This window comes from Pan paniscus, chromosome 18, assembly GCF_029289425.2.
Source record: "Pan paniscus chromosome 18, NHGRI_mPanPan1-v2.0_pri, whole genome shotgun sequence".
NCBI classification, from domain to species: domain Eukaryota; kingdom Metazoa; phylum Chordata; class Mammalia; order Primates; family Hominidae; genus Pan; species Pan paniscus.
In genome coordinates this window covers 99,300,190-99,325,579 of record NC_073267.2, presented here as the reverse complement: position 1 = coordinate 99,325,579, position 25,390 = coordinate 99,300,190, and the positions used below count along the sequence as shown (strand labels likewise).

The following is a 25,390-nucleotide window of genomic DNA, read 5'->3' as shown; positions in this document are numbered from 1 at the left end:
CAATGGAGTGAGACCCTGTCTCCAGCAACCCCATGTTCTTAGGACAGGACCTTGAACGCTCTGAGGAGGCTGAGGGGCCTGACCAGCTTCTCCAGGGCCACGGTCCTGAGCCTCACTAAGCCGTAGCCGCCAGGTCTGGACAGCAGCTCAGTCCAAGACAAACCCCACTCCCAAGCAAATCGCTCCTGAATTTCAAAGGAACTTTGAAAGACACAACCATTCTCCCTGGTTCCACACGTCAGAATGTGATAAGCTGGGATGCTAAGTCCCAGTCACATTTCTACAAGGGAGATCACAGAAGAGAACCACCTCGCCAAGGCAAAGACAGTGCCTTAAAATCACGGTGACTTTTAAAATAAACTCAGAAACAAAAACAGGCAGCAGAAGCACAAGTGCCTTGTCTCACTATGACACAAGGAACAAGAGGGTGGGGACTGGGACCCAAGCTGGCCCCTCCAGAGCTGTCTGGAAGGCCTGCCAAGGCTTACTGCTCAGTGTCGTGGAATGCCTTCCTTGCAGAGGCCAGGGCTGTGGATACAGAATTCTTAAAGATTGTATAAACAGTGAAAAAAAATGGGAAAAGTAATAGGAACATCGGTCTCAAAGAAAAATAGCAGCCAGGCCAAAGAGGTGCAGTGCGAGCTCCTAGAGGGGGCGGCGCCGGGTTCAAGCACAGCTCGGCCTTCAGCAGAGCCTGGCCACCCTGCGGGGCACGTGCTCCCCACAGGGCTATGTGTCAGGATGGCCACCCTGCGGGGCACGTGCTCCTCCCGGGCCGCTATGTGTTAGGATGGCCACCCTGCGGGGCACGTGCTCCCCACCGGGCCGCTATGTGTCAGTGCGGCCACCCTGCAGGGCACGTGCTCCCTACCGGGCCGCTATGTGTCAGGGACATGTGGTTTCAGGATACAGACTTCCTGGGACTGGACACATGCTCCCCCTGGGCAGCTATGTGTCAGGGACATGCGGTTTCAGGATATGGACTTTCTGGGACTGGATCCCTGGTGTGACTTTTTAAGTTTTGTATTCTGATGGTAACAGACACACAACAAATTGCAAAAACAGCACAGAGCAGTCCCTTTGGCCCTGGTCCCCCAGCAGCTGTGCGTTCAGTAGCTGCAAAACAAAGGCAAAGCCAGGAGACTGACATGGAAACGCCAGGCCCCCGCTCAGATGCCCCCACTCCTATGTGCTCTCACCTGTGCGTGTGCTCCACAGATGGACACCTGTGTCACACACACGTTCACGTAACGAGCATCTCCCCTCAAGACACAGAACCGCCCTCCCCAGAGGCATCCCTCCTCCCTGGAGACCTCCCCTAACTGCTGACAACCAGTAACCCGTTCTCCATCCCCAGAATTTTGTTATTTTGACCATTTCGTACAAGTGGACTCATACGATACTAAGCCTGGCTCTTCTCACTTGGCGTCATTTCCTTGTTGCTGCAGGAAGAAAGTTTCCTTCTACTGCTGCGTAGAACACCATGATAAGGATACACCAGTTTCAGCTCTTCTATTGCTGCGTAGAACACCGTGATAAGGATACAGCAGTTTCGGCTCTTCTACTCGCTGCGTAGAACGCCGTGATAAGGATACACCAGTTTCAGCTCTTCTATTTCTGCATAGAACACCGTGATAAGGATACACCAGTTTCGGCTCTTCTATTCGCTGCGTAGAACGCCGTGATAAGGATACACCAGTTTCAGCTCTTCTGTTGCTGCGTAGAACGCTGTGATAAGGATACACCAGTTTCAGCTCTTCTATTGCTGCGTAGAACACCGTGATAAGGATACACCAGTTTCGGCTCTTCTATTTGCTGCGTAGAACGCCGTGATAAGGATACACCAGTTTCGGCTCTTCTATTGCTGCGCAGAACGCCGTGATAAGGATACACCAGTTTCGGCTCTTCTATTGCTGCGTAGAACGCCGTGATAAGGATACACCAGTTTCGGCTCTTCTACTGCTGCGCAGAACGCCGTGATAAGGATACACCAGTTTCAGCTCTTCTATTCGCTGCGTAGAACGCCGTGATAAGGATACACCAGTTTCAGCTCTTCTATTGCTGCGCAGAACGCCGTGATAAGGATACACCAGTTTCAGCTCTCAGCCACTGAATGGCACCTGGGTTGCTTCCAGTTTTTAGCTATTACAGGTAAATGAGCGTCGGCACCCAGGCATTTCGTGTGAGCCTAAGTCTTTGCTTTCGTGGGATGAGCACCCAGGAGGGTGGACGCGGGGTCATGTGGTGAGCGCATGTGGACACGGGGTCATATGGTGAGCACACGTTTAGTTTTTTAAGAAACTGCCAAACTGTTTCCCAGTGAGGCTGCACCACGTCACACCCCCATCAGCAGCGTACAAGGGATCTGGTTTCTTTGCATCCTCAGCAGCGTGTGGTGTTGTCACTGTTTTTTGAGTTTTGTTTTGTTTTTGAGATGGGGTCTCGCCCTGTTACCCAGGCTGGAGTGCAGTGGGGTGACCACGGCTCCCTGTAGCCTCGAACTGCCAAGCTCAAGTGATCCTCCCACCTCAGTCTTCTGAGCAGCTAAGACTACAGGTGCGCACCACCACTGCCAGCTAATTTTTGTATTTTTTTAGAGACAGAATCTCACTATGTTGCTCAGGCTGGTTTCAAACTCCCGGGCTAAAGTAATGCTTCCAACTCAGACCCGCAAAGTGCTGGGATCACAGGTATGGCCCAGATCTGGGCCGGTCACTGCTCTTTACTCTAGCTCTCCTACGAGGTGTGTGTTCCTATCAAAATATCAGCAAGATACTTTGGTAGACAGGAACAAGCGTATTCTAAAAATTATAGGAAAAGGCAAAGGAATAGCTGAAACAATTCTGGTAAAGAACAAAGTGGGAGGAATCACTCCACCTGCTCTCGTCTCACAGAAGCGAGAGACCAGTTGTGTGCGGAAGGACAGACTCACAGAGCCAGCGCAGACCCCCACATCCACCTGAGCTCCGGCAAAGGTGCAAGCACAACTTGGTGGAAAGAAGACAGCATTTCAGACCAGTGGGGCTGGAGCACTTTTCCACAGGCAGAAAATGAACCTGACCAAACCTCCCACTTCATGTAGACGTTAACTTAAAATAAGATCATGGATAAAATCTAAAACTTCTATAAGATACCCATGAGAGGCCAGGCGTGGGGGCTCACACCTGTATTCCCCACACTTTGAGGAGCTGAGGTGAAAAGATCATTTGAGCCCAGGAGTTCAAGAGCAGGCTGGGCAACAAGGTGAGACCCCCAACTCCACAAAAAAAATTCTTTTTTAATTAGCCAGGCATGTTGGTGCACACACCTGTGGTCCCAGCTACTCAGGAGGCTGAGACGGTAGGACGGCTTGAGTCCCAGAGGCTGAGGCCGCAGTGACCCATGATTGCACCACTGCACTCCAGCCTGGGTGACAGAGCAAGAGTCTGTCTCAAAGAAAAGAAAAAAGAAACCCACAGGAGAAAATCTTTAGGATCTAGGAATAGGCAAACAGTTCTTTTGTTTGTTTTTTTGAGAAGGAGTTTCGCTCTTTTTTGCCCAGGCTGGAGTGCAATGGTGCGATCTTGGCTCACTGCAACCTCTGCCTCCCGGGTTCAAGCGATTCTCCTGCCTCAGCCTCCCGAGTAGCTGGGATTACAGGTACACGCCACCACACCCAGCTAATTTTGTATTTTTAATACAGATGGGGTTTCTCCATATTGGCCAGGCTGGTCTTGAACTCCTGACCTTAGGTGATCCACCATGCCCGGCGGGCAAACAGTTCTTAGACTTCACAGTAAAAACGAGATCTATAAAAGCAAAAATTGATAAATTGAACTTTATCAGAATGAGCAGCTTTTGCTGTTCCCCGTTAGAGGGTGAAAGGACAAGGGACACATAGAGTGCGTAAACCACATGTCCAAAAAAGGGCTGTGTTCAGAGCCCTGGAAAACACTCAGAACTCAGTCAAGACACCCACTGGGAAAATGGCCCCTTGGGCCTCGAGATCTGCACCCCCTAGCCCTGAGCTCCCACCCCTTAGCTCCTGCCTGGGTTTCCCACAGTATCCTCAGTGTTCAGGGCTGCCTGCTGGTCCACCATCGCTGGGACCTAAGACATTGTCCAAAAAACAAGCAACCAAACTCAGGATAAAGGACTGGCTGCCACAGCCTCACTTCCCACAGGGCCCCAGACAGGACCCCTGAGAGGCCCTCAACTTGCCGCAGGACCCGACAGTTTGGGGGATATTTTTGGGTCAGAGGCTCCTTCCATTCCCTGTTGGAGACGCATGTGGAAGACGGCAGGGCAGGCAGAGGCAGCACCACAGGGAGCAAGCCACGGACAGAAGCTAGACCTGACACCGCTCTCCCGCTCAGAGCCTGAGATCCTTGAACCAGCACCCACTTCCTCTGAGAGGACAGAGGGCAGAAACAGCAGCATCACCTCTGGGCCACGAGCAAGTGCTCAAGAGCTGACTCAAGTGGGAATAAGCCACACTGCCGGCCCCTCCCCGCCTGTGGAGCCCAGAAGCCCAGGCCTCCTCCTGTCTATCCGTCCCCCAGGCTCACTGTCCATTCTGCTTGGACCTGGGAGAATTTCCCCCCGTGCTCTCTAAATGGCTCTTGTCAAGATTTTACCAACAGGACCTCCACGTCGAGTGGTGACAGTGGATGCCCTGGCTATGTGGGTGTGGAGGGTACTCGTGCTTTCTTTGAGGGATGTCTCAACGCACCAGGACAGCACAAGACGCCCAACCCGAAGCGGCTGCTCCCACCTGAGTGCGCCCTTCCAACCTGAGGTCTAAAATGGGGAAGAAAGTTGCATCCCCATCCCGCTCCTGGCAGAGCTGACGCTTCTGAGTGGGAGAACACACTCTGAACCCCAAGTGCGGTTCTCTGCGCTCCAGCCTGGCCACACCAGCGTCACCCAGGGCTCGGCAGTGCTCACAACCCCCAGGGGAGTACAGGGGCAGTGGGCGGGCGTGAGTTGTGAGTCAGACGGCCGGCTCCTGCTGGGCCTCAGCTTCTCCCTCTGCCAGCACCCATCTACCCACCTGGCAGGCAGTCCACGGCTCCCAGGGCAGAGCGTGCTTGATACATTTACTGCCACATGAAGCACAGAGGTAGGGGTGTCCCCGGGTCACACTGGGACCAGGACCAGGACCCCAGCTTCCCAGGACCTCATTCACTGCCCAGACACTGGGAGCCTGGACCTGAAAGAGCTCACGGCAAGCACTGCCAAGCTCACATGCTGATGACTTTATTTTTCACAGACTGAAAAAACAGAGCCTGGCATGGTGACTCAAGCCTGGAGTCCCAACTACTTAGGAAGCTTGAGCCTAGGAGGTGGAGGGTGCAGTGAGCTATGATGGTGGCACTGCACTCCAGCCTGGGCGACAGAACGACACCCTGTCTCTGAAGAAAAAAAAAGTCGAAGCATAAAATGTTCACAGCAGCCTTTTCTGTGTGTGGCTGCACGTCAGGGGCCCTTGTCTGGCTTCCACCACCAGGGGATGACTACGTTGAAGGGAGGCCTGTGTGAACCGCTGGGCATCCGCATCTCCCGCGTGTGGTCAGCTCCGACGCTCCCCATCAACGCTTTCCAGCACAGGAGCCGGGACCTGGACGTCCATCGCCGGCGGTGCCTCCAGTGCTCTTTGACTTGCGCCCTTCCCAGGGGGCTCTGGGGTCCGCAGGATACCGCCATGGACCGGCTGACATAACCAACAAGGCTGGGGCTTTTATCTTCCCCAGTGAGATTTTCCCACGACCGGCACAGCGTCAGCCCCATCCTGTGCGCTTCCATGAACGGAAGCAACAAAGCCTGGCCTGGGACCTCGGCAGGGCTGAGCATGTACAGCTGTGGCTCTGCATAAAGGGACTTGTTTAGAGCTGGCACTCAACAAGAGGCCTTCAGTCAGCGGATTCCCAGGCCTGAGCAAATCCAGGGGCGGAAGCAGCTATTCTTATGATGGCACAGAGAGGTTATGTGGAGAAGATCGTTTGATACACGCTTGCCTTTGGGCTCAAGTCACTCAAAAAGGTGGTCTCTGTCTTTAGTGCAAAAGGCAACCCCAGCAGAGCGAACGACCCTCCATTGCCCTCCATGACCCTGTGGGCTCCGTGAGACAGGCGCAGGCGGGGGTCTCTCCTCTGAGCTTCCTCATGGTCCCCTGGGAGGGTAGCTGGTCAAGAGAGGCACCTGGTTGGAGAAGGCCGCAGACTCACAGGACGAAGACCTCGGTGTCCACGCCACACAGCCAGAGCAGCGCAGCCGCCCGCCTCGCCTGCCTCGCCTCACCCGCCTCACCAGACCTCACCCGCCTCGCCCGCCTCGCCCGACCTCACCCGGCCTCGCCCGCCTCACCCGCCTCACCCGCCTCACCCGACCTCACCCGACCTCACCCGCCTCACCCGCCTCACCTGACCTCACCCGCCTCACCTGACCTCACCCGCCTCACCCGCCTCACCTCACCCGCCTCACCGAGAGTCCTCAGACTCTGTGGCCAGAAGCCAAGGTGCTCTGCAGATTTCCTCAAAACCCAAACCACCCACCCATCCTTGAGCAGCCTCCAGAAGCCGTGGTCAGAGCCACAGTGAAGGCCACACAGCACCAGAGAGGCCACATAAAGACGCTCTGCAGAGAAGCAGTACAGCGAGCCTGGAGGCTCCGGAGGCCTCTAAAACGCACGGTGATCTCCGCTTGAGGTACAGGGCCAGCTCCCCCAGCAGAGGCGGTGGGGTCCCTTAACCCCAAGGACCCACCTCTGAGGAGGGGTCTCTCCTCAGTGACACCTCAGACATCACAGAATCTCAACTGCTCACCCCACATCTTTGAAGACATTCTGTTCTCTGAAAACTCGACTTCCATGACCACTTGCCGTGTGTGCAGAAGGCAGCCGTTCAGGTCTCGGTTGCTCACGCGTTAGTTCCTGAATAAGCGTGTTGAGAGACGACTGGAGACACGGGGGACAAGCAGCAGGAGAGGTGTGAAGCATTCTCCGCAAACGTCGTTGCGTCCTGCACACTGTCGGGAATCTCACTTTCATCTTCTAACCTCAGAGCTTTCAGAGCCTAGAGAACACTTCTGTGGGCATCAGTCTACCTGACTTCACAGCAGCCCAGAGGCAGACGGGAACGCGGGGCACCCAGAAGAGACGGGCACCAGCACAGGGAACATGGAGCACCCAGAAGAGATGCATGCCACCCCAGGGCCAAAGTCCTCAGCAGAGTCCGCCGCCAGCGACAGGTGCAGCGACACTGTAAACCTCAAGGCACACCACAGCACTGCTGCACCGATCCTGCCAAATGCACTGTTCAACCTGATCCTGAGGACATGTCACAGCTCCAGAGATGACATTCCTGAACGTCACTGGCCTGTACAGTGTCACAGTCACCAAAGACAAACACTGAGGAACAGTGAAGCCCACCTGTAATCCCAGCTACTCGGGAGGCTGAGGCAGGAAGACTGCATGAGCCAAGGAGTTCAAGACCAACCTGGACAACACAGCAAGACCCTGTCTCAAAAAACAAGACCAACAAATGACACAGGAGGGGAAGAGACCAAGGAGACCAAACATCCACATCGGGGGGGCCGAAGCACCTGTGGATGGGTCTGGGGGGCAGTCACGGACAGCGTGGCCTGGTCCGAACCTGCAGACCATGTATGTCACAGTCAGCCTTCGGGGAGCTTGCAGGAAGGCATCAAAGAACACTCTGACTACCGTGGCAACGCTTCTGTAAGTCTAAAGTGATTTTGCAATGAGAGGTGGAGCAAGCTCCCCCTTAGCTGAGTAGTCAAAACTGGGCTGTGCATGTGTGCTAAGACACACGACTCCAGGCAGCCACAGGCAACAAAGAAAACAGGAAGTCAACGGCTCTCTCAGAGCCAGAACACTTGGGGAGAAAAAGTCTCCCTCATCTACAATACCTAAAATGTAACTAGAATTCTGATTAAAAATAAATCTTACAAAGCAGAGACTTCAAAAGATGCTTGTACTTATGTTAACACAGCCTGATTCACAACAGTCCACGTGTCCACCAACGGGCGAATAACAAGACGCAGCCCCTACACACAAGGCAGCATTGTTCAGTCTCAAAGAGGAAGGAAATCCTGACACGTGCCCAGCACAGATAGCCCCTAGAGAATTTATGTGCTTGAAAGAAGGCGGATAGCAAAGGACAGACACTGTAGGACTCCAATTCTATGAGGTCCCTACAACAAACTCAGAGACAGACAGCGGGACACAGGCTGCAAGGGGCTGGGGATGGAGAATGGGGAGGGTTGAATGGGGACAAGTTTTCGGTTTGAAGAGAAAGTTCTGGAGACACGTGGTGGTGGCGGTTGCTCAACAGTGCGAATATACTGAATGTCAATGAACTTCAGAATGATTAAAATGGTAAATCTATGTGAACGTATTCATTGTCTTTTAGAGACAGGGTCTCGCTGTGTTGTCCAGGCTGCAATGCAGAGGCTGTTCACAGGCGAGACCATCGCACAGCACACTCCCCAGCTCAGGTTCCAGCACTCCTTCTGTCTCGGCCTCCCCAACAGCCGGGAACAGCGGCCTGCACCACCAAGCCTGGCTATGTATTTTACCACAACAATATCCACATAAAAAAAATAATAATCATCTTGCAAAACTAGCTCAGAAGAAAAATAATTCCATGTCACCTTTATTGGGTCAGCTCCATTAAAAAAAAAAAATCGTCAAAGCCAGATCAGAAGTCATTTTCAAGGGGTCACAACAAATGGGGTGTCTCCCTCACTACAGTGCAGCTCCGTGATGCTCTGCTCCGCCCTCTAACTAGCGTCACACCCTCTCCAGGGGGCACAGGGAGAGACGTGGCAGCACAACCAGACAGACTCATTACAGACCTAAAATGATGAATGGCACAGCTCTTCCAGAATCTGTCTAGCAGTCCCTCTGGGTTTTGCTGCAAAGCCCCTAAAAAACAGTAATAATGAAAAAAAAAGCCTGGGTGCTAAGGCTCACACCTGTAATCTCAGCACTTTGGGAGGCTGAGGCAGGCGGATCACGAGGTCAGGAGATCGAGACCATCCTGGCTAACATGGTGAAACCCCGCCTCTACTAAAAATACAAAAAATTAGCCAGGCGTGGTGACAGGTGCCTGTAGTCCCAGCTACTCGAGAGGCTGAGGCAGGAGAATGGCGAGAACCCGGGAGACGGAGCCTGCAGTGAGCCAAGATTGTGCCACTGCGCTCCAGCCTGGAAGACAGAGCAAGACTGTCTCAAAAAAAAAAAAAAAAAAAAAAAAAAAAAAAAAAAAAAAAAAAGAAAAGATTACATCTGACGTACCACTTATATTCCTACTTGTCTTTTTTACTATTGCCTTGACCTTTTTTTAATTTAAAGCTGTGTTTCTTTTTTTTTTTTGAGATGGAGTCTCCCTCTGTCACCCAGGCAGGCTGGAGTGCAATGGTGAGATCTTGGCTCACTGCAACCTCCACCTCCTGAGTTCAAGCGATTCTCCAGAGTAGCAGGGATTATAAGCACCTGCCATCACGCCCGGCTGACTTTTGTATTTTTCTAGAGATGGGGTTTCAGCATGTTGGCCAGGCTGCTCATGAAATCCTGACCTCTGGTGATCCGCCTGTCTTGGCCTCCCAAAGTGCTGGGATTACAGGCGTGAGCCACTGCGCCGGGTCTGAAAGCTGTATTTCTATTTTTTTTTTTTCTTGAGACGGAGTCTCACTCTGTCACCCAGGCCGGAGTGCAGTGACACGATCTTGGCTCACCACAACCTGTTCTGAAAGACATCGGAAACCCTCCTCTGATGGTGCAATGGGGGTGCGGGGCGCACGAGCACTGACCATCCATTTCTACCAGAAGCTGGTTGAGCGTCTGCTCCTCCTCCGTGTTGGAGAAGCCGGACATGGTGGTGGAGCGCTTCTTGCCCACCGCGTCGATCTCATCGATGTAGACGATGCAGGGGGCCCGGGCTCGGGCTTCCTTAAAGAGGCTCCGCACACGGGCAGCGCCGAGGCCTGAGGGGACACAGAGAGAATCAGGAAATGGGCAGTTAATAAAAAACAAAGCCTCTTCCTGTACCCGGGCCAGACAAAGTTCTACACCAAGGACAACTAAAGCTACCAGCCCCATTCCCTACAAACAGACACACGGCAGCTGCTCGCGGGGGCCCCTGGCCACCCCTCAGGGTTCACACGCACCGTGCTGGCCCCCCAGGCCACAAGTGACGGTGGCTTTGAAGCAAACATCATGTGCTTCGCAGACAAAACCCCTCCGCCAACCCAGACCTCGCTTTCCTTCTCTACTCCCCCACCCACCTGTGTCCCTTTCAGTCCAGACACCAGAGGAAGGATGTGTGAAAGGAGCCAGGTGGTCAGCCAAGCCCACCCACAGCCCCCAACCACAGCACCTACCTCCAATGACCTCCACGAACTCTGGGCCGGCCATCGCCAGGAAGGGCACCTGAGCCTCCGTGGCCACCGCCTTGGCCAGCAGCGTCTTCCCACAGCCGGGGGGGCCGAGCAGCAGTGCGCCCTTTGGGACCTTGGCGCCAAGCTGGAGGAAGCGTTCTGGGCTCTGGACGGCAGCAGACGATGCAACACTAACTACTTGGGGATTCCGTTTGTTTTTTTGTTTTTTAGAGGTAAGGTCTCTCTGGGTCACGCAGGCTGCAGTGCAGTGGGTGCCATGATAGCTCACTGCAGCCTCAAACTCCTGGGTTCAAGCCACCCTCTCACCTCAGCCTCTCGACTAGCTGGGAATATACAGGCATGTGGCACCACGCCCAGCTACTTTTAAAAACTTCTTGCAGGCCGGGTGCGGTGGCTCACACCTGGAATTCCAGCATTTTGGGAGGCTGAGGCAGGCGCATAGCTTGAGATCAGGAGTTTGAGACCAGCCTGGCCAACATGGAAAAACCCCGTCTCTACTAAAAATACAAAAATTAGCCGTGCATGGTGGTGGGCGCCTGTGATCCCTGCTACTCGGGAGGCTGAGGCAGGAGAATCACTTGAACTGGGGAGGTGGAGGTTGTAGTGAGCCGAGATGGTGCCACTGCACTCCAGCCTGAGTGACAAAGTGAGACTCTGTCTCAAAAAAAAAAATTAATTAAATAAAAAAATCTTTTGTAGAGACAGGGTCTCACTGTTGCCCAGGCTGATCTCCTACTCCCGGGCTCAGTCACTCCCCTGCCTCAGCGCCCCGAGGTGCCAGGACTACAGGCGTGACCCACTGTACCAGGCCTGCGGAGGGAACACGTAAGTCAGCGCCCCGAGGTGCCAGGACTACAGGCGTGACCCACTGTACCAGGCCTGCGGAGGGAACACGTAAGTCAGCTCCTCGAGGTGCCAGGACTACAGGCGTGACCCACTGTACCAGGCCCGCAGAGGAAACGTGTAAGTGACGCACGTGATAGGCAGCTCATGCACTGCCACCAACTGGCTAAGGTGTTTATGTGGTTCTGGAAAAAGCACAGAGCTTTGCAAGGGATGAAGGGCCCAGGACGGCTAACGGCACAGTAGGCATGGGTCTTGGCAGCCTCCGCTTGGCTGAACCATGTGCACGAGGCTTGTGCTGCTGGTTGAACAGGCACCAGCACCTGCTTGGTGTCCCCATGGGACATGGTAGAGGTCACCACCAACCCAAGACACGTCATCGATGGAATTCCAGGTCCCGCAGGAGCCCTTCTGGGAGAGGAGGACGGCCGGCGTCTGCTCACACCTCCCTCCCGGCCCATGCTGCTCTCACCTTCAGATAATCCACAAACTCGCGGACTTCTAGTTTGGCTTCGTGCATTCCTGCCACGTCTTTGAAGCTGACTCCCTTCCCCATCTTCCCATCCACAATGGTGAAACGAGCCATTTTAAGCTGATTCTGTGCAGAAAGAACAAAGTGCAAGGAGCTGGGCGAAGTCAGGAAATCAGCGGCACGATGCCAGCGCTCAGCCCACGCACCTGAGCCGCCTCAACCCCACGTCTCCATCCCAGGATCCCAAGGCTTCACTCATGTCAGACTGACGAGGCTCACAGGTCAGTCTTCAAGCACAGAAAGGAAATGTTTCGTCATTAATTGGTAAGAAACTTATCTAGCAATTTGCTTTAAAAAAAATTACTCAGCCAGGCATGGTGGCTCACGCCTGTAATCCTAGCACTTTGGGAGGCCGAGACGGGCGGATCACGAGGTCAAGAGATCGAGACCACCCTGGCTAACACAGTGAAATCTGTCTCTACCAAAAATACAAAAAAATTAGCCGGGTGTGGTGGCAGGCACCTGTAGTCCCAGCTACTTGGAAGGCTGAGGCAGGAGAATCGCCTGAACCCAGGAGGCAGAGATTGCAGTGAGCTGAGATCACACCACTGCACTCCAGCCTGGGCAACAGAGCCAGACTCTGTCACACACACACACACAAAAAAGAAAGTCCAGGCGCAGTGGCTCACGCCTATAATCCCAGCACTTTGGGAGGCTGAGGAGGGAGGATCACCTGAGGTCGGGAGTTCGAGACCAGCCTGAACAACATGGAGAAACCCCGTCTCTACCAAAAATACAAAATTAGCTGGACGTGGTGGCGCGTGCCTGTAATCCCAGCTACTCGGGAGGCTGAGGCAGGAGAATTGCTTGAATGCGGGAGGTGGAAGTTGTGGTGAGCCGAGATCGCGCGGCTGCACTCCAGCCTGGGCAAGAAGGGCGAAACTCCGTCTCAAAAAAAAAGAAAAGAAAAACGAAGATTCAACTGCCCTGTAATCTCACAAGGCTCAGGCACCCCAGAGTTAGGGGTGAGAGGCCCTCAGGCAACATTGGTTACTACACGCCTTACAGCCAGCCCATGGGAAAGGAAGGTGAGCTGCTGTCTAATTGTGGCTTCAGGCTACTCTCTGCAACAGGTTTTCCCTGTGTATTCATCGTATAGCTTATGGGAAAAGTATTCAGCAAACACAAACCAGAAAGAGTTCAGAGAGCTCTGATTTACAGAACTTACAAAAGCACTGAATCCACCTTCCCTTCCAGTCATCCCGGCCAGACGGAAAACATACCACAGGATGGCCAGGCCCACTGCCGTCATCCCCACGGAGTACAGGGCACTGCCGGAAGAAAGAGAGGCAGGCACAGGCTCAGACGGTGTCACGTGACAGACACAGGCTTCCAAATCAGAACCACCGCTGGCAACGTTTCCAAGATGAGACAAGGAATCCCTACGTCTGGGACCGATGCGCAGATTAAAATGGTTGTGGAAATGGGTTCTCTCGTCTCATTCTCGCTGACTGAGCTTTTTCATGAAAGCTTCCCAAATGGTCAGACTGAGTGTGCAGATGCCGGAGATCTGGCCAGCCTTGTGACAATAACAACGTTCGGGTTTTTCTATTTTCAGTATATTTTGTTTTCAAAAGTAAGCGATCAGCTTCAATCAGGCAGGCAAGATCAGCCTAAGAGTAAAAAGCAAATCTCAGGCCGGGCGCGGTGGCTCACGCCTGTAATCCTAGCACTTTGGGAGGCCGTGGCGGGTGAGTCACAAGGTCAGGAGTTTGAGACCAGCCTGGCCAACATGGTAAAACCCCATCTCTACTAAAAAAATACAAAAATTAGCTGGACATGGTGGCATGCGTCTGCAATCCCAGCTACTTGGGAGGCTGAGGCAGGAGAAATGCTTGAACGTAGGAGGTGAAGGCTGCAGTGAGTCAAGATCATGCACTGCACTCCAGCCTGGGCTACAGAGCAAGACTCCATCTCAAAAAGAAAAGAAAAATGTAAGAATAAACCCTGTCTCTACTAAAAATACAAAAAAACTTAGCTGGATGTGGTGGTTTGCATCTGTAGTCCCAGCTACTCAGGAGGCTGAGGTGGGAGAATCACTGATCCTGGGAGGTCGAGGCTGCAGTAAGCTGAGATTGCACCACTGCACTCCAGCCTGGGCGACGGAGTGAGACCCTGTCTCAAAAAAAAAAAAAAAAAAAAAAAAAGCAAATCCCAGGACTTTTGCCCTCATCCTGAGGAGGGGCTGCCCTGGGCCTGCCCCAACCCTCCATCTTCTGTACATCATCAGCCTACAAAGACATGAGAATGGGCCTGCCCCAACCCTCCATCTTTTGTACATCATCGGCCTACGAAGACACGAGAATGGGCCTGCCCCAAACCTCCATCTTCTGTTCTGTACATCATCGGCCTACGACGACATGAGAATGGGCCTGCCCCAACCCTCCATCTTCTGTACATCATCAGCCTACAAAGACATGAGAATGGGCCTGCCCCAACCCTCCATCTTTTGTACATCATCAGCCTACGAAGACACGAGAATGGGCCTGCCCCAACCCTCCATCTTCTGTTCTGTACATCATCGGCCTACGAAGACATGAGAATGGGCCTGCCCCAAACCTCCATCTTCTTCTTTTTTTTTTTTTTGTTTGAGATGGAGTCTGGCTCTGTCACCCAGGCCGGACTGCAGTGGTGCTATCTTGGCTCACTGCAAGCTCCGCCTCCCGGGTTCACGCCATCCTCCTGCCTCATCCTCCCGAGTAGCTGGGACTACAGGCACCCGCCACCACACCCGGCTAATTTTTTTTGTATTTTTAGTAGAGACGGGGTTTCGTCGTGTTAGCCAGGATGGTCTCGACCTCCTGACCTCGTGATCTGCCCGCCTCGGCCTCCCAAAGTGCTGGAATTACAGGCGTGAGCCATCGCGCCCGGCCCAAACCTCCACCTTCTGTCCATCATCGGCCTAGGAAGACACGAGAATGGGCCTGCCCCAACCCTCCATCTTCTGTACATCACTGGCCTACAAAGACATGAGACACACAGCCTCAGAGCAGTGATCTTCGAGGAGTTGCTGGGTTACAGAATTAAAGGTGCATTTTTTTTTTTTTTCTGTAGAGATGGGGTTCTCCATGCTGCCCAGACTGGTCTCGAACTTGTGGGCTCAAGAGATCCTCCCTGCCTCAGCCTTCCAAAGTGCTGGGATTACAGGCATAGCCACTGCACCCGGCTAGAGGTACATTTTGATCAAGGGAGTACTTGCCAGTCACTGGCATTCTACATCTTCAGAGATTACAAGTCAACAATAAACCTCTCGGTTTCAGTACCCGTTGGCCCCTCATTTGTCCTACTAAGGAACCTGTCAGGGTCCATGGTCCATATGTGCTCACAGCTCCCACCTGGTCTGTTTCCCTCTCAACACTGAAATGAGAATTTCACCTTCCTGTGTCTACCCTTTTCCCGTTCCATTTTCCTGTCTGTAGAAGAGAGCAAGCCCAGGACATTATCACGGTCCTCCTTGACTTTCTTTCTTACTGCTAGGCTGATCTTGCCTTGCTAACTGAAAGTGATCGCTTACTTTTGAAAACAAAATATACTGAAAATAGAAAAAGCTGAACGTTGTTATTGTCACAAGGCTGGCCAGATCACTAGGTATCTCCGGCATCTGCACACTCACTCTGACCATTTGGGAAGCCTTCATCTGAACGTTGTTATTGTCACAAGGCTGGCCAGATCACTAGGTATCTCCGCCATCTGCACACTCACTCTGACCATTTTGGAAGCTTTCATCAAAGAGCACAGTCAGTGAAAATTATACAAGAATGTGAATTCAGAAGCGCCAGACAACTAAAGAAAGTGACTAAACAAACTCCAACGGACTTGTACACGGTTGGCCTCCACGGCCACAGGTTCCATCTCTGCAGGTTTAACCAAGCACAGAACGAAAGTATCTGGGGAAAAACGTGCATCTACACTCAACATGCACAGACACATTTTTGTCATTATTCCCTAAAGTATAACAACGATTGAAATAGTATTTACAGGGTATTGGGTATTATTATCAACCTACAAATGATTTAAAGCATATCAGAGAATGTTCTTAGGTTACACACAAAGATTTCGGCATTTTACACCAGGGGCTGAGACTTCGCCATCCTAGGTCGGGGGCTGAGACTTCGGCATCCTACGTCGGGGGCTGAGACTTCGGCATCCTACGTCGGGGGCTGAGACTTTGGCGTCTACATGAGGGGCTTAGACTTCAGCATCCTACACCAGGGGCTTAGGCATCCTCAGGTGCTGGTATCCTTGGGAAGTCCTAGAACCAGCCCCCATGGATACCCAGGGATGACTATATTTCCAAATTTCCTGGCATTGTATCATTCACTTCTATATTTATTTAACCCTCCCACTAAAAAGTCTAGTTAGCTATAGGCAAAGACAGTTTGAGATTTTTGATTGCAATCTGTTTCTCAGATTACAAAGCCAAGTTAGGTTTAGTTCAAGCATCAACAAATACATCCAACATACTTTCCAAAGAATCCTGTTCGCTTGTAGGAAACTGGGATCCTGTCCTTGGCCTCGATATTCAGCTCATCTTCAGCTGCTCGAAGCTTCTCTTCAAACTTGTCAATATTTGCAACCTGCATTCGGTACATCAAGGCTAGTCGCTGGGGGGCAGAAAGGAGAGGGGACCATGAGAAACGCAGGGACAGACGGGCAACCCCACAGTCAACAGAAAGCCCGCCTGGAACTCATGGTAATGACAACCTCAGCATTGTGAAGAGGACACCATTCAGAAACTAGAGGTGATTCCTAACGTACGACGGTTCCACTTACGGTCTTTCCATTTTACAACGGTGTAAAAGCAATATGCACACTAAGCTCCTTGACCTATGATGGGGCTACCTCCCAGTGAGCCCCTGGGAAGCTGAAAATATCCTAATTCAAGGAACATCTGTACTTCCAAGTCTAAACAATTTGTTTCCTCAACCACAATTTGAGAAATAAAATTTCAACAGATAGACTTTCTATTTTCCACTCATAGGAAAACTAAGAAATGGAGGGGTGTCTGCAAGTTAGCTCACAGCCCCACGTCTGATGTGTGCCTCAGACTCAGCTACACCTGCAGACACAGCAGGAGCCTCCCCAGAGGCCGGCGAGGCTGCAGCACGGGACTGAGGATGGCAAAATCAAGACTACGGCCAAAAACAGATGTTTTAGGAAACTGCGGCCACAGAGGGTTCATGTTTAACCACAAAACCTGAGACTGTTCATCCCTCACACCAGGACACCAACGGGTCCGTCTCCCTGGCACACGATTCTCCAAATGCAGCGTTTTCCTAAGTAAACTCCGCATGTTTAGCTCAGATTTCAGCATGACTGGACGGCAACACACCAAAGGGAGGACACAGACAAACTTGCGGGACTCTCTGTGAGGTTAACTGGAAACTCCAGCAGAGGACAGGGATGAGGGGTGGGGATGGCACCTGCTGCTCCCTCACTCACACCCCAAACTGCTAAGACAGAATTCTGAGCATTTTCTCTTTAAGGCAGCTGTTTTATCAAGTGACTCGTCTAGAGCTGAGCATAGTGTTGTAGGTTAAAATAACCTTCCAGGCTGAAATAATCAGGCATCCACCAGAGGATTTACGTGAATGAGCACCGTCTTCTGCACTTAGCCATGGTGTATTTTAAGAACAAGGTTTCCTGTTTTTAAAAATAGCAAGACAGGGCCAGGCGTGGTGGCTGACGCCTGTGATCTGGCACTTTGGAAGGCCAAGGTGTGAGGATCACTTGAGGCCAGGAGTTCAAGACCAGCCTGGGCAATATAGTGAGACCTCATCTCTCCAAAAAAACAAAAAATTTAAAAATTAGCCAAGTGTGGTGCTGCGCGCCTGCAATCCCAGCTACAGGGGAGGCTGAAGTGTGTAGATCACCTGAGCCCAGGAGATCAAGGCTGCAGTGAGCTGACATCACACACACCCCTGCATCTCAGCCTGGATGACAGAGGGAGACTCTGTCTCAAAAAAAAGCAAAAGAAAAGGAAAAAGCATTCTGAATCCTGAGTAACCCAGCAAAGGGGCAGAAGCTCCGGTGGAGGCCACGGTCATTTCCAGACCCGGGGGTGGGCCACACCAACCCCAGACCACTTTCCTAATCACTGGTCCACACATTACCCCGGGTTAAATTGCTCCAAGCACATGTTCTGACGCACTCTTGGAATCTAAAGTTACCATATCTGGCTGGGCACGATGGCTCACGCCTGTAATCCCAGCACTTTGGGAGGTCAAGGTGGGCAGATCACCTAAGGTCAGGAGTTCGAGACCAGCCTTGCCCAACATGGAGAAACCCCATCTCTACTAAAACTACAAAAATTAGCCAGGCGTGGTGGTGCACGCCTGTAATCCCAGCTACCCGGGAGGCTGAGCCAGGAGAATCCCTTGAACTCGGGAGGCAGATGTTGCAGTGAGCCGAGATCACATCACTGCGCTTCAGCCTGGGCCAACAGAGTGAGACTGTCTCAAAAACAAAAACAAAAACAAAGGCAACCAAATAAATGCAAATCAATGGGCTGAGGTCCCTGCATGAGAAAGCAGCATGCCCTCAACCACAGGTATCCAAAAGGATGGCAACAGCCAGCGCCCACACCCTCATTCACAGGAGCCCACACCCTCACTCTCACAGGCTGCCAGCCTGTGCCCACACCCTCACTCACAGGCCGCCCAAACACCACGGCTCCAGGGTGCAGGTAGACTTCCACCACGTCGCTCTCAGGCACCACCTGGACGCGCTGCACCTCGCCCTTGGCCAGCATCTCGTGGACAAAGTCGTTCCAGGAAATGCTGCCTCCGCTGGTGCTGAGAGCATTCAGGAGGCTCATGACAACCGCGATGACCAGCAAGGTGCGCAGCCGCTCTCGGTACATCTGGTCGTCCCGCTCACGGCGTCTCCTCTCCTCTGAGCCGGCAGAGAAGCAAAAGGGAGAAACGAACACATGAGCAACAGACACAGGCGACATCCAGAGCTTCCTCAGGAAAGCTCAGCTGGACGGGGAGGGGCAGCGTCCTGCACAGAAGATCCTGCACTTCCTCCAATTCTTCCCTGACGTTATCAGAGACAAAGACTAACGCTGTGCCGTTCGAGGTCACCCACACTTCATTCGCTGAGGTCACTTCAGTGAGAAGCAGGAGTGGTTCCCACCTGAGATAAGAGGAAACCATTTCTAAATCGAAACACTTAGACCTGGGCACAACGGTGCATGCCTGTGGTCCCAGCTACTTGGGAGGCTGAGGCAGGAGGTTGAAGCTGCAGTGAGCCGTGATCGCGCCACTGTGCTCCAGCCTGGGTGACAGAGAACGACCCTGTCTCAGAAAAGAAACGACCGTCCCAGGCCGTCCGAGCCGTCACAGATGCAGTCAGCTCTCCTGCTGCAAAGTGCAAGCTCACGATGGCCATGAATCCAGTCGCTTGGAGTTTGATCAAATACTAAATATCAAAACATACACAAAAGTTATTAAAAACGATGAAAACAAATACCTTTTACCACAACCTGCTCAAGAAATAATACCTTCCCAATCCCACTGAAGACCCTTGTTGCCTTCTCTGTCTCTACCCAACAACCACTCTGAACTTTTTACTCATCAGAATGACTAATGTTTAACAGAAAGTTGTAGGTTATCACAATATCTGAAAACAGAACTTAAAAATATCATGAGATACACTGTTGAGTCTAAAGGCATATACTCCAGACCACTTGACTCTAGAATTTTCCCAGAGACCAACTCTTTAAGAGAAGCACCAGGTGAATTCTTCTAAATTACCTTCCTCAGTTATTAACACCCTACTGAAGACACGGTGGCATTATGCTTAGCTCTCAGAGGATGGAAAAGACATTCGGCCCCTGTTCTCCAGACACTGGGATACCTCGAGGGGAGGTGGACAGGTGCACCCTGCAGGCAGCAAGAGACCGACTCAAGGCCGGCCTGGGGCCAGCACAGAGGGGATCTGGAGCAGCGGGCGCTCACTCACTCTTCATGGAGGCCTGCAAGGAGGTGTGGCAAGCAGCGCCAGGCAGCGAAGCCAGGGAGACGCCTCTGAGGAGGGCATGGTGGGGAAAAGGACAGCCAGGATGGCCACTGGGCAAAATGCCCGCAGGGGTCACTTCCCACAGTCCAGGGCCCAGGTGGGGAGTAGTCCTGCAGCCAGACAGGCTCCCAACAGTGACCACCACAGACCAAGCCACAGTCTTCCTTCAAACCCCCTAGGCAGGTCAGTCTCTCCTCCAGCTCTGGGAAGGGCCTCATCTCCAGAACACCTGCGCCTGCGGACAAACCACCACGGACACGGCAGCGCAAACGACGTCATCTCCAGAACATCTGCGCCTGCAGACACAGCGCCACGGACCCAGCAGCGGGAACGACATCATCTCCAGAACACCTGCGCCTGCGGACACAGCGCCACGGACCCAGCAGTGGGAACGACATCATCTCCAGAACACCTGCACCCCTGCGCCTGCGGACACAGCGCCACGGACCCAGCAGCGGGAACGACATCATCTCCAGAACACCTGCACCCCTGCGCCTGCGGACACAGCGCCACGGACCCAGCAGCGGGAACGACGTCATCTCCAGAACACCTGCACCCCTGCGCCTGCGGACACAGCGCCACGGACCCAGCGGCGGGAACGACATCATCTCCAGAACACCTGCACCCCTGCGCCTGCGGACACAGCGCCACGGACCCAGCGGCGGGAACGACATCCTCTCCAGAACACCTGCACCCCTGCGCCTGCGGACACAGCGCCACGGACCCAGCGGCAGGAACGACGTCATTTCCAGAACACCTGCGCCTGCGGACAAACCGCCACGGACCCAGCAGCGGGGACAAGAGGCTCACGTGTTCTTGAGATTCACAGCTCTGCTCCTCCTGCACTGTCTTGGGGGGGCTTCACGCTGGGATCAAAGCCAGGCCTGGGCACGTCCCATGTACCACCTTCCTTTCCAACAATCATTTTAGACAAATTCAAACAGTTTTTAAATCGGCTTAAAAACACAAAATGAAACCTACTAAAAAGGTGGCAAAATAATTGCTTTGAAAACATGAAGGTATATTTTAGATATCACTGTTTTGTCACAATCGATCCTAATCGTGCATCTAATACTTAAATTTCATATTCACAAAGGCAATTATATAACGCCCACCGCTTATTTCAGAGAGCAAATTTATGTTCTCAGGTGAGTATCCAATTGTTAGAAACTACTTCCAATATTTAATTACCAATTGTGTTTTCTACTAGAAACATGGGGCGCACTGGGAAACTGAGAAATACTTCCCAGCAGCTACTCTAGCTGCCCCGGAGGGACGATCCAGAATCACGACCCATGCTGCTCCTTCAGCTCTGTGACTGTATCAACAGTGTCCCATTTTCTTTTCTATTTTTGTTGAGATGGGGTCTCTCTCCGTCACCCAGGCTGGAGTGCGGTGGTGCACTGCAGGAGAAACCCACAGTGCTTCATGAGCATATCTGGGCTCACTGCAGCCTCCACCTCCTGGGCTCAAGTGATCCTCCCAACTGAGCCTCCTGAGTAGCTGGGAGTACAGGTGCACACCACTGCGCCCGGCTAATTTTTTAAATTTGAGTAGAAGATGAGGTCTCACTATGTTGCCCAAGCCGGTCTCAAACGACTGAGCTCAGGTGATTCTCCCACCTCAGCCTCCCAAAGTGCTGGGATTATAGGCATGAGCCAAATCCCAAAGAATTTCTAATAAAAGTAAAATGACAGCTTGGATTTGGTCTACAATAAACACCTCTTCTGCTTTCGTCACAAACGTGTAGCCCTTCTCCAGTGAGGGTCAGCCAGGCATGTTAATTCACAGGTGTGTGACACAGGCTGGCTCTTAGCCCTGCTGTGTCAGGGAGCAGGATCTGCCCAACAAGACGCTGAGGCCACACAGCCCTCGGGAGAGCCTAGCCCCATCATGACACCTTCTGCTGAAGCTCCTTAGGTTCCAATCATTTTGCTGTTCAGTGAGCCCTCTCTGGCCTCCATGTCCTCCTCAGTGGCAAGAAGGAGGCCAACAGAGCACCCAGGACACAGGATCACAGAGAAGCCTCTTCCAGCCACAAGGCACCGCAGGGAAAAATCCATATGCTCTGTGAGCACACGCAGGTGGATGACCTAGACAGCCAGGCCAAGGAGGGTCCACAAACAGGCCTTGCACACGTTCTGGGGTGGCGCAAACCAGTACAACCGTGTCTGATAACTGCCTGGCAAGATGTATCAAGTGCCATAGACAGTACTTAGTTTCTTTAATTCAAAAATCCTACTTCTGAAACTTTAACCTAAGGAAACGAACCATAAGAAATTCCAGCCGGGCGCAGTGGCTCACACCTGTCATCCCAGCACTTTGGGAGTCGAGACAGGTGGATCACTTGAGTCCAGGAGTTAGAAACCAGCCTGGGTAACATAGCGAAAACCCATCTCTACAGGGGGAAAAAAAAAACACAACGTAGCTGGGGCTGGGCGCAGTGGCTCACGACTGTCATCCAGGCACTTTGGGAGGCTGAGGTGAGTGGATCACCTGAGGTCAGGAGTTCAACACCAGCCTGGCCAACATGGTGAAACCCTGTCTCTACTAAAAATACAAAAATTAGCTGGGCGTGGTAGCACGCGCCTGTAAGCCCAGCTACTAGAGAGGCTGAGGCAGGAGAATCGCTCAAACATGGCGGGCGGAGGTTGCAGTGGGCTGAGATCGCGCCACTTCACTCCTGCCTGGGCAACGAAGAGTGAAACTCCATCTCAAAACAAACAAACAAACAAACAAAAGCACTCTAGGTATAAAAGGAACTTCCTCTGCCTGCAAGACCCCCATCTCCTTCCCATGAAGTCCTTAACTTCTGTCCAGCCCAAACGCCCAGCGTGTCCCTTCCTCTGAGCTGCCCGACGCACCTCTTCCCGCCACGCCTTCAGTGTTGTGGTCATTTGTGCCTGCGCGCCCAGGGCTGCAGGTACCTTCCTCCTGTGTGCTTCCAGGACGGTTATTCAGGACGCTGAGACGAGCCGCCAGCTCACACAGAACTGGGGTGTGACCTCAGCACCTGCTGCCTGTGTTCCTGAGGCTGTCCGCCAAGGCGCTCAGGAAACGCACATGCCTCCTGAGCCTCATGTGCACACCTCGTGGACGGCAGCCTGCAGGACCACTGGCAAGTTTTGTTGCCAAAATCCCTCTTCGAGGAAAAAAAGTCAATTGTTGACAATTAGATATTATGATCACATAACCCACTTCAATCAGTCATCTAAAAACAAACGGCTGATACCACTGAGTCTCAAGGAAGCAGCCACAGGGGCCACATCAGGCTCATCCCACTTGGAAACCGCCCCTGAAGACAGCAGCCCCGAGCGCCACAGCTGACCCTGACAGAGGAGAGGCCTCCGGGGCAGGGGCTCCACCTTGACGCATTCACACCTCACAGTGGAAAGGGGCCTTCTCCACAAGAAGCTGTGTGAAAATGTTGGCAACTGCTGCCGGGCGCGGTGGCTCACGCCTGTCATCCCAGCACTTCGGGAGGCTGAGGCGGGTGCATCACCTGAGGTCGGGAGTCCAAGACAAGCCTGACCAACATGCAGAAACCCCATCTTTACTAAAAATACAAAAAATCAGCCAGGTGTGGTGACGCATGCCTGTAATCCCAGCTACTCGGGAAGCTAAGGCAAGAGAATGGCTTGAACCTGGGAGGCGGAGGTTGCGGTGAGCTGAGATCGCGCCACTGCACTCCAGGCTGGGCAACAAGAGCGAAACTCCGTCTCAAAAAAAGAAAAAAAAAAAAAGAAATGTTAGCAACTGCGTTTTTCCTAGTTAAATTTCTGACCGTGAAGTAACTGTACCTTCACATGTAGTTGTAAGAAATGGCACAGAGCAGGCTGGGCGCAGTGGCTCACACCTGTAATCCCAGCACTTTGTGGGGACCGAGGCAGGCAGATGATGAGGTCAGGAGTTCGAGACCAGCCTGACCAACATACTGAAATCCCGTCTCTACTAAAAACAAACAAAATTAGCTGGGTGTGGTGGCACGCGCCTGTAATCCCAGCTACTCAGGAGGCTGAGGCAGGAGAATCGCTTGAACCCAGGAGGTGGAGGTTGCAGTAAGCAGAGATCGAGCCACTGCACTCCATCCTGGGTGACAGAGCCAGACCCCGACTCAAAAATAAATAAATAAATAAAAATAAATGATGCAGAGCAATACCTTGTCCCCCTGCTTCCAGGGGTTCCATCTCACAAAACTATGAACAGTATCACAGCCAGGCTCTCCCATCACGACGGTCCACCAAGCTCCCTGGGGTCATCCCGTGACACACGCGCAGTGTGTGCCCTCATGTGCCCACCACAGCTGAGGCAATCCAACCACAGGCTCCCTCGGGCTGTCTCCTTCCCCCATCCTTAGCCCCTAGCAACCACGAATCTGTGTTCCATCTCTTTAATTTTTGTCTTTAGAGAATGCTGTATTAAAAAAAATCATACGGAATGTGATTTTTCAGCTCGGCCTTTTTTCACTCCGTGTAATTCCTTCCAGGTTCACCCGCGTTATCAGTGAGCGGGGCCTTTTTTCCACTCCGTGTAATTCCTTCTGGGTTCACCCGCGTTACCAGTGAGCAGGGTCTTTTTTCACTCCGTGTAATTCCTTCCAGGTTCACCCGTGTTATCAGTGAGGGGGGCCTTTCTTCACTCCGTATAATTCCTTCCAGGTTCATTCGTGTTATCAGTGAGTGGTGCCTTGTTTCACTCCGTATAATTCCTTCCAGGTTCACCTGTGTTATCAGTGAGTGGTATTCCAAGCAAATACTTTTTGGGCAACCACTACTTACAATCATTCTGCACGGCTGGCAAAGCTGTTTCTAAGCCACATTCAGTATCGTTCTTTCATTTAAGGAGGTGGCAAAAGAATCTTCATCTGAACAGACGCCATGCAGTTCAGCATCCGACCAGGGAGAAGGCCTGCCTGAGGGCCGGGATTGTGTTGTGCCTGTCTGATCAAGTCAGCAGTCCTGAAAATACACACAAACCAACTCCCGCCGCAACCACAGCAGAGGGCCCAGGGGAAACCCAGAATACGTTCTCACAAGAAAGATTATTTGGCTCAGTGAACAATTATCCTCTAACGCAAATTTAACAGACATTATTTTCTCAAAGCAAACTATAGTTCAACCCAAAACAGAATAAACATAAAACAATCACTTGGCCGGGCGTGGTGGCTCACGCCTATAATCCCAGCACTTTGGGAGGCTGAGGCGGGCAGACCACAACGTCAGGAGATCGAGATCATCCTAGCTAACATGGTGAAACTCCATCTCTACTAAAAATACAAAAAATTAGCCGGGCATGGTTGCGGGCACCTTTAGTCCCAGTTACTCGGGAGGCTGAGGCAAGAGAACTGCTTAAACCCACGAGGTGGAGTTTGCAATGAGCCGAGATCGTGGCATTGCACTCCAACTTTGGCAACAAGAGCAAAACTCCATCTCAAAAAAAAAAAAAAAAAAAGAAGAAGACAATTACTCAGATGCAGGAGAGACACGCATGTCAGCTACACACAGCCTCATCCATAAGCAGATGCAGGGCCCAGGAGAGCAAAGGGCAGGGTGACTGCCTGCCCTTCCTCACGCCAGGGCACTTGCCAATGCA

General features: G+C 52.4%; 1 protein-coding gene across 7 annotated transcripts in view; it reads right to left on the bottom strand.

The window, feature by feature from the left end:
- The window catches only part of SPG7 (SPG7 matrix AAA peptidase subunit, paraplegin), a 50,583-nt gene that overhangs the window by 15,477 nt on the left and 9,716 nt on the right, over positions 1 to 25,390 (bottom strand). For 4 of the 7 annotated variants that reach the window (XM_003805777.5, XM_034941095.3, XM_055099352.2 and 1 more), the window contains exons 4-9: positions 18,429 to 18,670; positions 16,241 to 16,380; positions 12,945 to 13,047; positions 11,717 to 11,842; positions 10,384 to 10,546; positions 9,814 to 9,987 (exon numbers count right to left, since the gene is read on the bottom strand). In XM_003805777.5, the coding sequence (XP_003805825.2) occupies positions 9,814 to 9,987; positions 10,384 to 10,546; positions 11,717 to 11,842; positions 12,945 to 13,047; positions 16,241 to 16,380; positions 18,429 to 18,670 (948 nt within the window). Of the gene's footprint in view, positions 1 to 3,467; positions 6,181 to 6,803; positions 9,988 to 10,383; positions 10,547 to 11,716; positions 11,843 to 12,944; positions 13,048 to 16,240; positions 16,381 to 18,428; positions 18,671 to 25,390 lie in introns of those variants that run through there. The other 3 variants (XM_008974808.4, XR_010110326.1, XR_010110327.1) reach the window with 3 other exon arrangements.